Below are 15514 nucleotides of genomic sequence, written 5' to 3'. Positions count from 1 at the left end.
AGGGCAAATGGGCTACCAGCCCATAGCATTGCAACTGAGCTAGGGCAACTGATGGCTTTGGGCTGGCGGGAAAATAGAGAGGGATTCAACCTGGTGCCAAAAGCAGCTTGGGTATTTGATTCATTCATGTCATGTGCACATGGTGTATGTATAGACACAAAGGAAACACATGTAAAGTTATGGGCACAGCAATAGCACACTGTGGAAGAGTGAGTAGAGACATGGCCCTGTACAGAGGAAGGTTAGAGCATTGACAGAATGTGTGTGTTTGTAGCCATCTTGTTACCTTTGACCTCCCCCTGTCACACTTGCGGAAGTTTCTGTCAACCAAGATTAACACTACTCTGCCCTCACTGTTGGCCTTCTGTTTCTGAACCCCCACCACCACCTCTTTTTTTCTCCTGTCTTTGTTCCTCTCTTTCCCGTTTTCTCTTCTTATGTCTGCCTCGTTTACCACTCTTTGCATTTTTTTTTTTACCCTTTTTCTCTCCTCTCCACTTCTTTTTCCTGCACTCGTCTCTTCTTCCACCCTACCCCCTCTCCTCCCTTTTTTGTCTCTCCCCAGGCTTTTTTTTTTCCTCTCTCCTTTTCCTCTCCTGTCCTACCCTCATCACCTTCTAGCAATTAGATGTGACACTCTCACAAAGTGACCTCCCGCTCACCTCTTCCTGCTGTCTCTCCTACTTTAGCGTCTAAATAGTGTAGAAGGATGGGCTGAAGAAAAAGACACACACAGATAGATACACAGAGGAGGTGTGTGTGTGTGTGTGTGTGTGGGGGGGGGGGGGGGGGGCAGTTAACATGGTAATGAAAGACAGATGTATTTACTCCATGTTGTAGTTCTGTAGGTCCTTCCCAACACACACACATGCAGAATTGGAATTGTGTTAACCATAAACTACAGCACTCAGATTTTTCTTGGTACAACTTTTGCAGACACATGCTGTGTGTTTTTGCCAACTTTTGTAAATATGTGAAGTTCTAAGACCCTGGAGATGCGTTTCTATCAGCTGGTGTAAAGTGACGAAAGAGGTCTTTATTCACTTGCTGTTGGAAAAACACGTTCAAATTGGTACTTGCTTCAGACGTGCAAGACAATATACACTTGTTGCATCACGTGTTTGACAAAGCGGTGAACCTCGGCCCTTCCCCGCTTGTGAACGTCTGAGCCTTTTGAGGACACCCCTTTCCTACCCAGTGACAATACCGCTACCTGTTACCAATGAACCTGTTTACCTGTGCGGTGTTCCAAACTTATCACTGAAAGTGTCACTTCTCATACCGCATATTGCCATTTTGACGCATTATTAATGAAACAAATGTTGCTCAGGGGAAGCTTAAGTGTGTGTAAAGTTGTATGTGTATCTGTGTACCTCCTTAAGCAACATCTTTTGTTACAATATACTGTCTCAAAGAGCTGCTGAAAAGTGGAGGTGCAGTTTAGGACTGGAAATTCAATTCAATTTCAATTCAGTTTATTTATATAGCGCCGATTCACAACAAAAGTTATCTCATGACACTTTCCAATTAGAGCAGGTCTAGACCAAACTCTTTAATTAAACTGTAAATACAGAGAGCCCAACATTCCCCCTTGAGCAAGCACTTGGCGACAGTGGCGAGGAAAAACTGCAATGAATGAAGTAATGAAGTAATAAGTTTGTTAGTAAGTAGTCAGTGTATAAAATGTGAGACAGTAATGGGCATAACATTAGCATTAGTCAGTCAAAGCACTGTATGCGTTGGGTGAATCTGCGCCAAGTGTCTGAGAAGTGTTTGTAAGTGCCGTTTGCTCACAGTGACAGCTGCTCTAGCCACTCATTACAGAAACATACTGACTTATTATTATCAGCACTAAACGTCAGTGAGTCACTGTTTATTCCAAAAGCAACACAAATGTGTGAGATGTCTTGTAAGCTGTGTGTGGGCATAATGGAATATATACCAGAAGAACGATTTCGGAAAAAGATGCTTGTGAATGGTACCATATCTCTGTGTTCTTTTCTTCACCTCGGTTTCTGACATTTCCAAACACCCACCCAGCTTTGGCTCATCAGCTCACAGTCCGCAGGCTCAGCTCTTAAGTTTTGGTTTTCACTGGCAGTTCAGTTCCTTGCTATCGTTAAGTGATATTTCACTCATGATATTTCATCCATTATATACTTAGCAGGTGAAACATGATGCAAGACATTCTTGTACATGTACATACAATGTATCTATTTTAATTTGTGTGGTCCATGTAACACACTATACTAACCATACTGTATTCTCGATCTTAATGTGTCCTGTCTCTGTCCCAGACTGTCCACCACACACAATGTGAACAGCTCATATTGCATTGGCTCTCCTAAACAATACCAACTCTGTCCAAACCAGGTATGACACAACAGCGATGTTGATGCTATTGTGATTAATTCTCTGTGTTCTAAACCTTAGAATGAGGTGATGATTTAAAAAAAAAAACAAACTATAAGCCTCTAAGCTCAAGTATCCTATTCAATGTGTGTGTGTGTGTGTGTCGTCTTGTGTTTTTCAGCCATGTCCCAGCAACAGTGTTAGCTTCAAACAGCACCAGTGTTCCCAATTCAATTCTAAAGCCTTTGGAAGAAGATACTACCGGTGGATACCTCTTTACCCAGGTATAATATCTATCAGTCAGTCCGTCTGTCTGACTGTTCACCCATTCAGGTATTAACACAGTCAGAGGAAATCATGGTGCCTTGGTATGGCATCTGTCTGTACTGTGCTTGCAGTCTCTACTGGGCATTAATATTCACAACTTGCATGTTGTCTTTTCTAGAATAATTGGAAAATAAATTGTTGTAAATTGTCGATAATTTTGTTTTCTAATAATGGCTGAGTTTGACTGCTTCTATGGGGTATTTAAGTCTCTGTCCAGCAAATGTGAATGATTGAGTTTACTCATCTGCTACCATCAATTAAAACTGCACCAAACAGCTTTGCAGCATGTAACAAATTGAATTTTGTAAACTTCATTACACAGCAATTCAATACTGTAATGCCAATTAAATACATTTCTTTTTAAATGTGTAATCTTCTGTGTAGCTGATTACATCAGCATCTCCAATAAGCCATGTGACCTGCAGTGTACAACCATCAGTGGTGAACGACAGTTGCTTGTTCCCGCCCACGATGGTACCTTCTGCCGCGACACTAAATACCATGGAGTGTGTATTGAGGGAGTATGTCAGGTAACCCAACATTTCATTGTTTGCTCTGTAAGAATTACTAATATGTGTTAAAAGCATTAAATAATACGCAAAATATATTTTGGTTTTCCACAAATCAAAACGAATGTTTCTTGTTGATGAAAACAATTCTCTCAGTTCTGTAGCTGAAGTGTTTTAATTTGTCTCTTTCAGCCTGTGGGCTGTGATGGGCAGCTGTACAGCAGTACGACGGTAGACAGATGTGGAGTATGTGGAGGCAACGGGACGTCATGCCAGCGCATCTCTGGATCATACAGGAAGGCACTCACACAGTTAGGTAACACACACACAGACACACATGTAGACAGATGTGCATATGAGGTTAAATTATGTACCATTTGGATGATTTAAGTCAAGTTGTCTTTGGTGGGATTTGGTTACACTTGCACAACTGTACTACATACACTGAAGGAATCAGTTTTCTAGGCCTTGAGCAGCCCTCTCACCAAATTTCACTGTTATTAACGTTCATTGCATGACTGTGCCCCAGTGCACAAAGCAAAGGTCCATAAAGACATGGTTGGATGAGTTTGATGTGGAAGAACTTGACTGGCCCTGACCTCAACACCATCCAACACCTTTGGGATGAACTGAAGCAGAGATTGTGAGCCAGGCCTTTTCATCAGTGTCTGACCTTACAAATGCTCCACTGCATGAATGGGCAGAAATTCCCACAGAAACACTTGAAACTCTTGTGGAAAGCTTTCCCAGAAGAGTGGAAGCTGTTCAATCTGCAAAGCTGTCTGTGCATTTAAATGCAGTGATGTCAGTTACTGTTGGTGTAATGGTCAGGTGTCCCAATATATTTGTCTATAGAGGGTACATGGTCTGTGGGGCTGCTGGCGTGCAAAGTCACCATTAAGGTTATTTGGGTGTGCAAGAGAAATGTACAGCCACCCAGTGAAAAGAAGGGTGATTTGGATTGTTTGAAAAAATAGTCTGTCTAATTTTGTCCCCTGTTTTTCATTAATGAAAATAAATGTAATCATCTTGTATGTATATTATTATTAAGATCCAGATCCCTGATATGTCACTTAAAAACTTAATCCCTTACTGACTTTAATGTCATCTCATATACATCTTCATTATGGAAGAAAATGGTTGCTGACCAACATATTTCATAGGTTTTTGCTAAAGCAATTGTGTGTTTGTGCATGTGTTGATATCTACTCATGTTGGGCATTTTTGTCCATTTAGTCCAGGTTTCAACTTCCCCATCAGTACAGCTGTGGTGAATAAAGTTTATTAAAACAATTTAAAAAAAATGGTTAACTGCCCCAGCATAATTTATCTTTAGCTTCATTTAGTACACACAGTTTTGTTACAATGCCCACTGATGACCCTTCACAACAGACAATCGTGCTAGTGCTAAAATGGGTGTTTTTGTCATCAGGCTACGTGTTCATCACCAACGTTCCAGCTGGAGCTTCAGACATTCAGATCGTAGAGAGACATAAGACTGAGAACATCCTGGGTGAGAACCTACAACTTCTTTAAGGTCAATAAACTGAGTTTGAAATCAGCAGATTTAAATAATCATTTAGAGCATGAAAGTAGGATGTTTTCATTATAGCATCATGTGTTTTTTTTAACGTGGGCATTTGAAATAAGCTACTCTAAACATTATCTGGACTGCTGACTTATAGAAAGATGGACGATGTGTCTCTACAATGTACGAAAATGAAGCCAAAGCGTCCCCCAGGCGGAGCCTATTCAGTCCATTGAGAATTACTTGCACGTATACCAAAAAAGCTTTACAGCTTCTAGAAAGAAGCCATAACCAACACAGTCATTAAGTATTCCTAATACCATCTTGCGTCTAGCAGCCGATGTCATTTGGAGCCAGAATCTGAGCAGTAATGATTTGGATGTGAAGCCCCAGTACAGCGTTCCCTCCAATACAACCACCTCACTCAGTTAGGAGCAGTGCTCCGCTGTCAGTGTTGACATGTCACCTCCTTCTTATTAAAACCAAACTTATCAGAAAAATGAACACTTGAACATACGACAAACATATGATAAGAATTGCCTAAAATGACAGAAACCATCTTTAGGAAACAATGATTTGCTGCCCCATAGTTTGGTCTATGTCTTGGAGGGGGAGGAGTTTATCACCTGTCCTGGAGCCAGCCACCAGGGGGCGATAAAATGTTTTGACACCTTTTTTGGGGAGCTATCATGTCGTCATGTCGTCTGTCTTTGTGTTTTAAAAGTTCTGTGTTGTTCTGTTTCGGTTCTGACCCAGTTTTTGAATATCGCTGTCTACCCCCCCCTCCAATGTTTCCCTCCTTTCTAGCCCTGTCAGATGAAGCTGGCCATTTCTTCTTCAACGGAAACACTGTGTTTGACAATCCTCAGAACTTCCATGTGGCAGGAACAGTGTTTAAATACAGACGTCCAAGCAATGTGTTCTCTGATGGGTTGGAATATATCATTGCCCAGGGACCAACAATTGAGGGCCTGAATGTTATGGTAATACACACACCCAGACAGTACAAGTGTATTAGTGTCATTTTACCAAAATAAAGGAACGGTTTAATCTCCAGTGTGAAGTAGTTCACATGTTTTGTTTTTGTTTTTGTCGTTGAATGTGTAGTACTACAACCTGAATGGGAAGCTCCCCCACATCACTTATGAGTACACCATCCCCCACACATCTCATGACATCACAGCTGCAGAAGGCATTACCACAGGCCCCTCCCACTCCCATCTTAACCTCACCTATAATGAGGTAAAAGAGGATGTCAGAGGTGAACACCTTAGAGTGACAAATCACAGTAGAGGGAGTGTGACATCTGTCCATCACTACAACACTCAGCTCGGAGCTGATGACCAGTCAGATGTCCAGCTGCAGGAAGAAAAGGAAAAGGAAGTGGAGTGGGAGATCCGAACACCCAGCCCACCACCGCCTGCTGCCATTGTGGTCTACAGACCTTCTGATGTCACCAGTCATGTATTCAGTCATAATGACATTGAGGAGCAGGGACCCCCAGTGCCATCTGGCTACCGTGAGTCATAGATTGATCTCTAATAACCTCCTTTAATAACTTACCTTACCTACCTTACCTGATAACAACTTTGTGCATAGAAACCTCCAGTAGACAGCCTTTTTAACTCGACCTTAAACTTTTCAGAATTGAAGTTTAGATTGTTTCTCTTTTTCATATAATTAGTAGTAACATATAGTTTGATATCATTATATGTTACAGTTTTTTTTAGCAGCAGCAGTTCCAGTATTTTTAAATCCGTGCCCCTATGTTTACATAGTTTGGTATGTAAATGATTAATATTTAACAAAAGTTGTGGAATTGGCCCACTAGATCACCTCAGCTGGCAGCTGCGACACAGCTGCAATGGCTGCAACATAATCCTTTGAGTTAGTCAAAGTTAGATGGGTTTTGTACGATGGGTTTTGTAAGTGTCTGACAACATCTCAGAAAGGTTCCCTACAGAGACAGACCTTTTCATTAAGCCAGAAACACCTCTCAGATCTCATGAGAGGTGAATTGTTTCTTCATCTAGACTGCTGAATATTTAGCCATGACTTTGAAAATAAATTCTTGCTGCCAGTTCCTCTCTGTAAACTCCAAACTCCTCTTTCTGTGTGTTTTTCTGTTTATTAAGGGAGTACCTCGAACTCAATCGACGAGCCCTCCACTGCTGATGACAAGACTCTCCTGCTCTCTTTCCCAGGTAGGACAGACAAAATGAAGCTTGACTGTTTAAATGCTTAATACCAACTTAATACTGAAAATGACACATTGACCTAAAATGCCTCTTGTTGTTATGCTTATTGTCACGAGAATGGAGATTTTAATCATTTTACCATAACACTTTAAAAATGTTTGTTTGAAAAAATATTATCATTTTAATATTGTTCAATTACCCTACCAACTATGGCATTTTCAGTGAAAACAAAGTGGCTGTTTACTATAAAAGCTAATATCAAAAAGGCAAAAGACTAAGTAAACTACAAGAGACACACTAATGTCAATGTGTAATGTGTGATGTCAAACCATTATGTCACAGTAATCTTTATTTGGTATGCAGTGTCAAAGATATCATCGCTATTCATTTGTTTATATCCATTCACAGGTAGTCAGAGTGTTCATTCTGCAGCCCTGCCAGAAGACACCGCTTATCTGCTACTGGAGAATTTACATTACAATCAGACGCCGTCACACACACACACCCTCGCACAGTCAAACACTCACTCTTCCAAACATGCACTCTCGGATTCACATTCACGAGCAGAAACAAATGTGGAAACATCAGCCAAAGACATAAAACTAGACCCAGACCCACAGCTGGAAATACACTCAGATACTGACACACACTCTGCTGGACATACAGAAAGTGGCACACACACTGCCATCCTAGTGCAACTGCAACAGGTGTCTGCAGTCGAGGCAGCTAATGCAGAGAGGTATGAAGGAACAGCTGTAGATAATTTAAATTTGCTTTAAGGTCACTGTTTTTAGTCCATATTAAATTACACTCTGATACACTCTCATAATCCTAATCATCATAGATTTACTATGTGCTTACAGTTTATAATGAGCAATACTCACCGTAAATTATATATTACGTATTTCATGTTAAAAATTGTTGATCAATCCTGCTATCTTGTATCTTAACTGTTTCAATGTATGTGCTGAGGCTTGCCTTCATGGTTGTTTTATTATAACTTAATTAACATCATACTTCTTTTCTCCTGTCAGCATAGCAACTGATACATTTATGGGTTTCTATAAAATGAACAGGAAAATAAATGTGTTTCTGTCTCTCTCTCTAGCAATGACTTTGATGTGGGTCTGGACCCAGACATCAGCCTGGCAGACATGTATCGCTGGAAGGTTTCTGCTTATGCTCCATGCAGCTCAACCTGTACGACAGGTAAGCACCTGTAAGCACCTGTACTGCGTGCAATTACAGCGGAAATGTTAAAAGTGCGTTATCATTGCCGCTCTCTTCACATTGCGTTAGCAGGTAACTCAGCGGTGAAACTAAGTATAGGTTAAATTGATTCTAATTAATACTGATGTTAAAAAATTATTTCTGTTCAGCTTCATCCTCTTCTAATACACATGAAGAGCTGTATGTTTCTGATCTTCGCCTACACTTCCCATTATCACCGTGTTTCCAGGTATCACCACTAGCTATGCCCTGTGTATACGGTACGATGGTACTGAAGTCGATGACGGTTACTGTGACTCTCTGACCAGACCTGAGCCCACACATGAGTTCTGCACTGGAAAGGAGTGTCCCCCAAGGTACTGACCCTCACTGACTGATTGTTAAAGTAACCCCCTCCCCCAACATGTCTTTTTTAAACTTAAAATATTAAACTTGTCTACTAAATTAAAGAACAGCATATGCACATACCCGCATCTCTGAATCGAAAATCTTATTGAGAGAAATTAGCCTCAAAACGTTCAGAAATTTGTCTCCATGTTCCAATCCGCACACCAATGCCAAGCAATTTGAACCCAAGTAAAACAGCTTTCTGTTTCAATTCAATTTCAGTTCAATTTAGTCATATAGCGCCAAATCACATGACACTTTCCAAGTAGAGCAGTTCTAGACCAAACGTTTACACATTTCACAGATGCACACGTCACAACCTGAATAAATAAGTACGTTTCACATACAGATTTCTAACTTGACAGATCTGATTATCTTCTCTTTCAAAGATTTTCCTGTGTGTGCAGATATCATTAAAACAATTGCGAGCTGCTTTTGCCAGCTCTAGACTTTATAGCTGTAAATGCATGTGGTTAAATACTATACTATAATACTATACTACTTTTCGATGGTGACCATGTTATTCTGCTGAGGATAACGTTACATCCGATCCAGCTAAGAAAACATGTGCCTGTTATAGGCACATCCTCACTTATGTTGAAAAACTTGTTGCAAACAAAACACATACGCTTTGCGATATGAATATCCTTATAAGCTCATTATTTCAACATTTCATTTCAGTCTTTATGGTATATCTAAGTCTATTAGCTTTGTGCGCTGCTTATTTTACTTGTTTATCTCCTTGTCATAACAGCAAACTAGTGTTAAGACTCTTGTGTGGATTGGAACATGCATTTGTGGGTAACCAGAAATTGTACGCAAATCATTGTAAACATTTGTATATATTATTTTTATCTCTTTTGTAAATTATATAATAGTTTGAGACTAAAGATTTCCCTAAGAAATTCAAAGTACAGGCAGAAGAATGAATAACATCTCTTAGTGTGACTGAACGGCTTTATTCAGCAGATATCCCTAAAACCTGATTACATTTGGCTAAAGACCTTACCAAAGTGTAACATATCACCACTTACTCCTCAGATGGGAGACCAGCGGTTGGAGTGAGTGCTCTCGAACCTGCGGCGAGGGCGTTCAGTACCGTACTGTACGCTGCTGGAAGATGCTGTCGCCTGGCCTTGACTCCTCCGTCTACGACTCACTGTGTCTGTCACACGACCTTCACAAACCAGCCAGCAGAAAGGTCTGCCTTGGTCAGAGCTGCGGGCCTCAGTGGGAGGTGTCTGAGTGGTCAGAGGTAATACAGCAAGACACTGTTCAGTGTTCCTGATGAAGGGATTTGCTGTTTTGTTCTCCACATTGATGGCTCAAATTCAGAATTTGATAACATCTTCAAGTTTCAACATTGAGAAACTTGAGAGAAACTGAGAAACCTAGAAACATTGGATCATTAGCTATAATAAAAAACATATTAGAGTAAAATTAAACTGGAGTGTAAAGACCTAACACTGAAGAAATAAAAGAAAAGTCCCATGCCATCCATTCATTGGTTTGTTCAAATGCCAAGCCTCCTGGGACATCTGGTCCCACCACCCTATGCTGGGTCTTCCCTGGGGTGTCTTCTCAGTTGGTGCCCCCAGGAGGCAGCTGGGAGGCATCCACGCTACGTATCTACACCACCTCAGCTGGTTTCTCTCAAATTTAAGTTGTGGTAATGTGACACTGAGGCTGTGTAGAACTGCAAAATACCACACCTGACTGTGGCTTGTGACAGTAGGAGAGGTTGGAACAAAGAGCTCACGGGCAGCCAGAGCTGTAACAATTAGTCGATTAACCAGTTAGTGGCTCAAAAGCAAAGGAGCTGCCATGTATTTCACTAACTGATAAATCATTTTGGTCATTTTTCAAGCAAAAATGTCAAACATTTGCTGGTTCCAGCTTCTTAAATGTAAGGATTTGTTTGCTTGTCTTTGTCAGTTATGATAGTACACGAAGAGTCTTTGGGTTTTGGAATGTAGGTTGGAGAAAAAGAAGAAACCTGAAGTTGTCACTTTGGCCTCTGGGAAATTGTGACAACAGTTTTTACAGTTTTTGGACATTTTATAGATTGGATGATTAATCGATAATGAAAGTAATTGTTAGCTGCATCACTGTGGCCAAACGTGTGCCTGAGATAGATGAAGCTGTCAAATAGAGCAGAGTAAACTGACAGCAATACTAAAAGGGAATTAAAAAGGAAACACATTAGCAATAGTTTTCTTCGTATTCTTCGTGTGTTGTTCATCTGCAACTTGATGGACCCCTGCTAGCACAGTGAACGTACCTATAAATGATGCCAGTGACAGTGAGAGTCGGTTCCCATAATGTTAATATCAGGTTGCTGTTAAATCAGCTGAGATTATAAAAAAATAAAAACATCATTGACTTGTGTGTGTGTGTGTGTGTGTGTGTGTTAGTGTTCGGCACGCTGCGGCTCTCGAGGTGTGCTTACTCGGGAGGTTCGTTGCTCCATGGAAATGAGACTATGTAACAAGTCCTCTCAGCCAATAGAAAGTCAGGAATGTGAAGGACCGCCCTGTGACAGAAGATGGACAGTTTCTGACTGGGGACCTGTGAGTTTAACAACAACACACACATTCAGCACAGCGGCAGACGCCAGAGCAGGCATATTAACACTTCGCATTCTATATTTATTGAATTTATGAAAATCGTAGTTTCAGTTTTACATTTCAGTTCAAACTATCCATGAATGTACCAGTGCTCAGGTGTGTGTGGAGAAGGACGGATGGTGCGTGCGGTGACGTGTCGATCCTCAGGCGGGGTAGTGATGTCAGAGGAGCAGTGTGACCAATCACTGCGACCGCTGGCCATCTATCCCTGTGGCGACAAAGACTGTGCACCCCACTGGGTCGAACAGGAGTGGCAACCGGTAAACATTTAAAGAAGCAGTCCTGAAGTGTGGTGCCCTTAAACTGTCCACAGTAGAGCGTATTTGTTAAAACTGTTTTTTGTCCACGTGCTCGGGCCATATGTGTGTGTTTCAGTGTAATGCTACATGTGGCCGGGGTGTGCGTCAGCGTCAGGTGGTGTGTGCTGGTCTGGATGGTGGTGTGTTCAAAGAGTTTCCAGACACCAGTTGTGACCAAACCAACAAACCAGAGACCAGCTCCTCCTGCTTCCAGAGACCCTGCTCCAAATGGTTCACCACATCCTGGTCTCAGGTAACTGACTGTCTGTATGTACAGCTGTCAGACACAACGTTAAAGCCACTGACAGGTGAAGTGAATTAATATATTAACAGTGCAAAGTTCTGGCGGGAAACCTTTTGGCAATCATGTGGATGTTCTTTGACACACACCACCCAACCACACATTGCCCACATTGTACAGGACCTGAAGGATCCAACATTCTGATGCCAGTGACTATAAAATATCCACTGTGTTCTCCTGACAGGTCAGAGCTGTTTAGCCAGCACGAAGGGCAACCACAAAATGTTAAGCAAGTGGTATTAATGTTGCAGCTGATTGGTGAATACCTACCTACTTACTGATGTGTCAACCAACCAGTACACAACCATCGCATTTTATGGACTTCTGCACCTTCATAAATATTCTCAGTGTGCGTTGTGTCCATCCTTTCTAACTGATCTTGTTTAGTAGATCCAACTGTATTTGAGTGCAGGTGTGACATCAGTAATACGTAGAGGGGAAAAAAAACAAACGTCACGTTCCCTCGTGTCCCCTCAGTGCAGCAAGAGCTGTGGTAGTGGCGTCCAGGTTCGAGAAGTAAAGTGTTACCAGGGGGAGGAGCTGGTAACCAGAGGCCACAGCTGTGACTCTGCCCTCAAGCCAGAAGCCAGACGGAGCTGCGAAATCCAGAGCTGTCCGACCGAGGCACCAGGTATAAAAACAAGCACAGTGTCCGCGTTTGCTCTAGGTGATGCAACATGTCAACGTGCTTTCAGGTACATCAGCGGAGGACAAAGTGAGAAAGTGTTTTTTCTGCGGTGCCCTAATGAATCAAAATGAGCATTTAGACTGTTTCCTTTGTCGTCTTATTTCAGGCTTTTTGTGCTTTTTGTGTGTTTATTCAGCAACAGCCCCAGCAGCTTCAGTAGCAGCAGATGACACCTGTCGAGACAAACCGACGGCTAACTGTGCCCTGGTCCTAAAGGTCAAACTGTGCTCCCATTGGTACTACAGAAAGGCCTGCTGCCAGTCCTGTAAGGCACCAAGACCCTGACGTTTTAACTGTAACCTCTAACCTCGACCCCTGAAAACAAACCACTGGTACCAAGGTCACATTACATTCATATTGGTGCTACACAAAAGCCTGCTGCTAGCGATGTAAGGCCTTACAGCATTCATTTTAACCCTGTAACTTTTCCTCCTCTCACTGACAAAAAAAGCCAAACCTGTGGTCTTTACCCTGTGCCTGTCAATGCTGCCACTTTGATCTTGTTTCCTCGCACATAGAATTGTTTCTACAGGTAAAGATACGCAATCAAAATTACTCTTCATGCCTCCTCAAAGAGTCAAACAAAGTGCAGTTTATGCACTGTAGCAATATTTTACAGCCAGAAGTCTTTTTTTAAGTGCTATAAGGATATAACGGCTCTGGACCCCTTCATGGCACAAACCCCTGACCTTCAGCCAGCATACCATACCATACCATATCCAGTCACTGACCTCTCCTCCCCAGCAACATGAGGTTAAGACTGACTTTAGGACTGTCCATCTGATTCTTTAACTCCAAAACAGAAGTAGCAATCCATTGCTTTGATCAACATCCCTCCTATTTTCTTTATTTCTTCTTTGCTCCTGTCCACCTCACTGTGGCATTCAGCATTTTAAGGGCAAAAACCCTCAAGGGTCTCCATCCATTCATCCATCACCGCAAGTACTTCCCCTCACATTTTAAAAGCGATGCTCCCTATAGTAAATATCTCCAGTCTCTCTGTTCCATCAGTTCTTTTGGTGCTATGTTCCACCAATATCCAGGAAGCTTGTTACTGTGGCGGCAGACGAGGCCACAATGAGCCCCTTCAGCCTTGGTCTAGTTCCTGTATACATATTTGGCCCTGTACTTGGTCACGTCGTACTACTGGTGCTAGATTCTTTTTCTTTCTGCCACTCACAAACTTCATTTGCACGATATGCAACAGACATAACTTACTACTACTGCGCTGGACTGACAAATATAACAGAGTTACTACCAACTATATTACTATCACATGCTTTTTTTTCAATACAGTACCATAAAATTCATTGCTGTTTCATTTTGACCGTGGCGTGGCTCCACTTTGCCTCCAAATTAGCAAATTGCCAGTCTTCTCTCAAAAAGGAAGCCCGTTAATACATCCAGCTGGCATTCAAAATGAAATTGGATCTAGCAACTATAAAAAAACTAGCTTATTGCCACTTGCATCCAGACTACTGCAACATCAAGACAGGCAACAGTTGATGGTAATAAATGCAGTAATAGTAGCAGACTAAAGAAGTCAAAATACTTTTGTTTTTAAATATATTCAAAACATAACACTGAAACAATAATAATGATGATAACTATAATAATAGGTTTATTAACACCCACACTATATAGACAAAAGTATTGGGACAAAATGTATTGTTGAATTCAAGTGTGGTATGGGACTCCCCTGACTTCTAGCTAAGGGAAATCTTAATGCTTCAGCACACCAAGCAAAGCAAAGTCCATAAAGACATGGTTGGATGAGTTTGGTGTGGAAGAACCTCAATCCCATCCAACACCTTTGGGATGAACTGGAACAGAGATTGCAAGCCAGGCCTTTTGGTCCAACATCAGTGTCTGACCTCACCAATGCTCTGCTGCATGAATGGGCACACATTCCCACAGAAACATTCTAAAATCTTGTGGAGTGCTCTAAGTAATTGGTTTAAGAGTATTTAGCATGGCACTCGCATAACACTGTCAAACTCGACAAAAAAGATCAAAATAGATGCAGCAGAACTAGAGGTAGATCTTCACACACATTCATCTTTCTCCAAAATCTAATGCCTACATTTCCCACAATGCACCTCAACTGACGACAGTTATAATACCAGTAGCAGCTGATGTAGCCTGAAGCTTCTAGCCTGCAACAGAGATTAGCAGCAGGCTACAGAGGTCTGAGAAGCTTACTTTAATCTGACAGCACACCAAGAGATTTGCATCTTTTCAAACTTGTAGACTTCAGCCCCAATCAACACTGACTGAAGTGACATTACTTAAAGACGTTTATCAGACCTGGCACAGCTCCCTGTGGAGACACTAAAGCCTTCTTCCATCTTTATCACATATGTAGTAGTAATAGTACTCCCCAACACCTGGAAACAGTTGTGTAATTGCGAATCAGTGATGTTCTGTACAATGTGGGTGTGTTGAGTTAGCAAGAGTGAGATGAGAAGGTCAATATACAGTGGCTATAAAATGTGCCCCCCCCCCTTGGAGGTTGTCTTACAATATTAAGTTTTAGTGAATTTAAGTAGTTTTTCCTTTCACCAAAAGAAAAACATCTTTTTACGTCAAACTCAACGTTTTCAATTTGAAATAAAATAATATTTATGTTTATTTTAAAAAAGCCAAAATTAAATCCAGTGTGATTTGATGTTATAAGACAAAAAACAAGACTAATTCTAAGGGTTTGAACACATATTATAGTCACCGTAAGTATCATTTCTGTGTGTCCAGTAAAGAGATATGACCAGTATGTTTAGCCTAGCTTAGCATAAAGACAGGAAAACTGCTTATGTGGAGAAAAAACTGTTATTATCGCGTTAATGCGATAATTGATTAACGCCAACAATTGTTATTTTTTAATTTAGCGCTCATTAACGCAGTTTTTTTAGTGAGCAAGTGAGCAGCGATTAGATAGCTAGTGAGCAACGGACATAAATCATTATTATAATAAAAATAACTGCGCAATAAAATAATTGTCGGAATTAATTAATTATCGTGTTAACGCGTTAACGTTTGACAGCCCTAAAAAAAAAAAAACCCTCTCCTCA

General features: G+C 41.2%; 1 protein-coding gene across 4 annotated transcripts in view; it reads left to right on the top strand.

Moving 5' to 3' along the window:
* Positions 1 to 15514, top strand: part of si:ch211-267e7.3 (ADAMTS-like protein 2) — a 23114-nt gene extending 7600 nt beyond the window's left edge. For 2 of the 4 annotated variants that reach the window (XM_046407636.1, XM_046407635.1), the window contains exons 4-20: positions 2298 to 2373; positions 2534 to 2636; positions 3064 to 3209; positions 3381 to 3504; positions 4621 to 4701; positions 5524 to 5699; positions 5824 to 6235; positions 6852 to 6920; positions 7323 to 7653; positions 8023 to 8123; positions 8374 to 8500; positions 9573 to 9786; positions 10946 to 11101; positions 11248 to 11418; positions 11534 to 11710; positions 12236 to 12389; positions 12583 to 15514. In XM_046407636.1, the coding sequence (XP_046263592.1) occupies positions 2298 to 2373; positions 2534 to 2636; positions 3064 to 3209; positions 3381 to 3504; positions 4621 to 4701; positions 5524 to 5699; positions 5824 to 6235; positions 6852 to 6920; positions 7323 to 7653; positions 8023 to 8123; positions 8374 to 8500; positions 9573 to 9786; positions 10946 to 11101; positions 11248 to 11418; positions 11534 to 11710; positions 12236 to 12389; positions 12583 to 12731 (2767 nt within the window). In that variant the 3' untranslated portion in view covers positions 12732 to 15514. Of the gene's footprint in view, positions 1 to 2297; positions 2374 to 2533; positions 2637 to 3063; positions 3210 to 3380; positions 3505 to 4620; positions 4702 to 5523; positions 5700 to 5823; positions 6236 to 6851; positions 6921 to 7322; positions 7654 to 8022; positions 8124 to 8373; positions 8501 to 9572; positions 9787 to 10945; positions 11102 to 11247; positions 11419 to 11533; positions 11711 to 11942; positions 12146 to 12235; positions 12390 to 12582 lie in introns of those variants that run through there. The other 2 variants (XM_046407637.1, XM_046407638.1) reach the window with 2 other exon arrangements.

The sequence above is a fragment of the Scatophagus argus genome, chromosome 13 (genome assembly GCF_020382885.2).
Source record: "Scatophagus argus isolate fScaArg1 chromosome 13, fScaArg1.pri, whole genome shotgun sequence".
NCBI lineage: Eukaryota > Metazoa > Chordata > Actinopteri > Scatophagidae > Scatophagus > Scatophagus argus.
The sequence above is the reverse complement of the archived record's forward strand: the minus strand, read 5'-3'. Positions and strand labels throughout refer to the sequence as shown.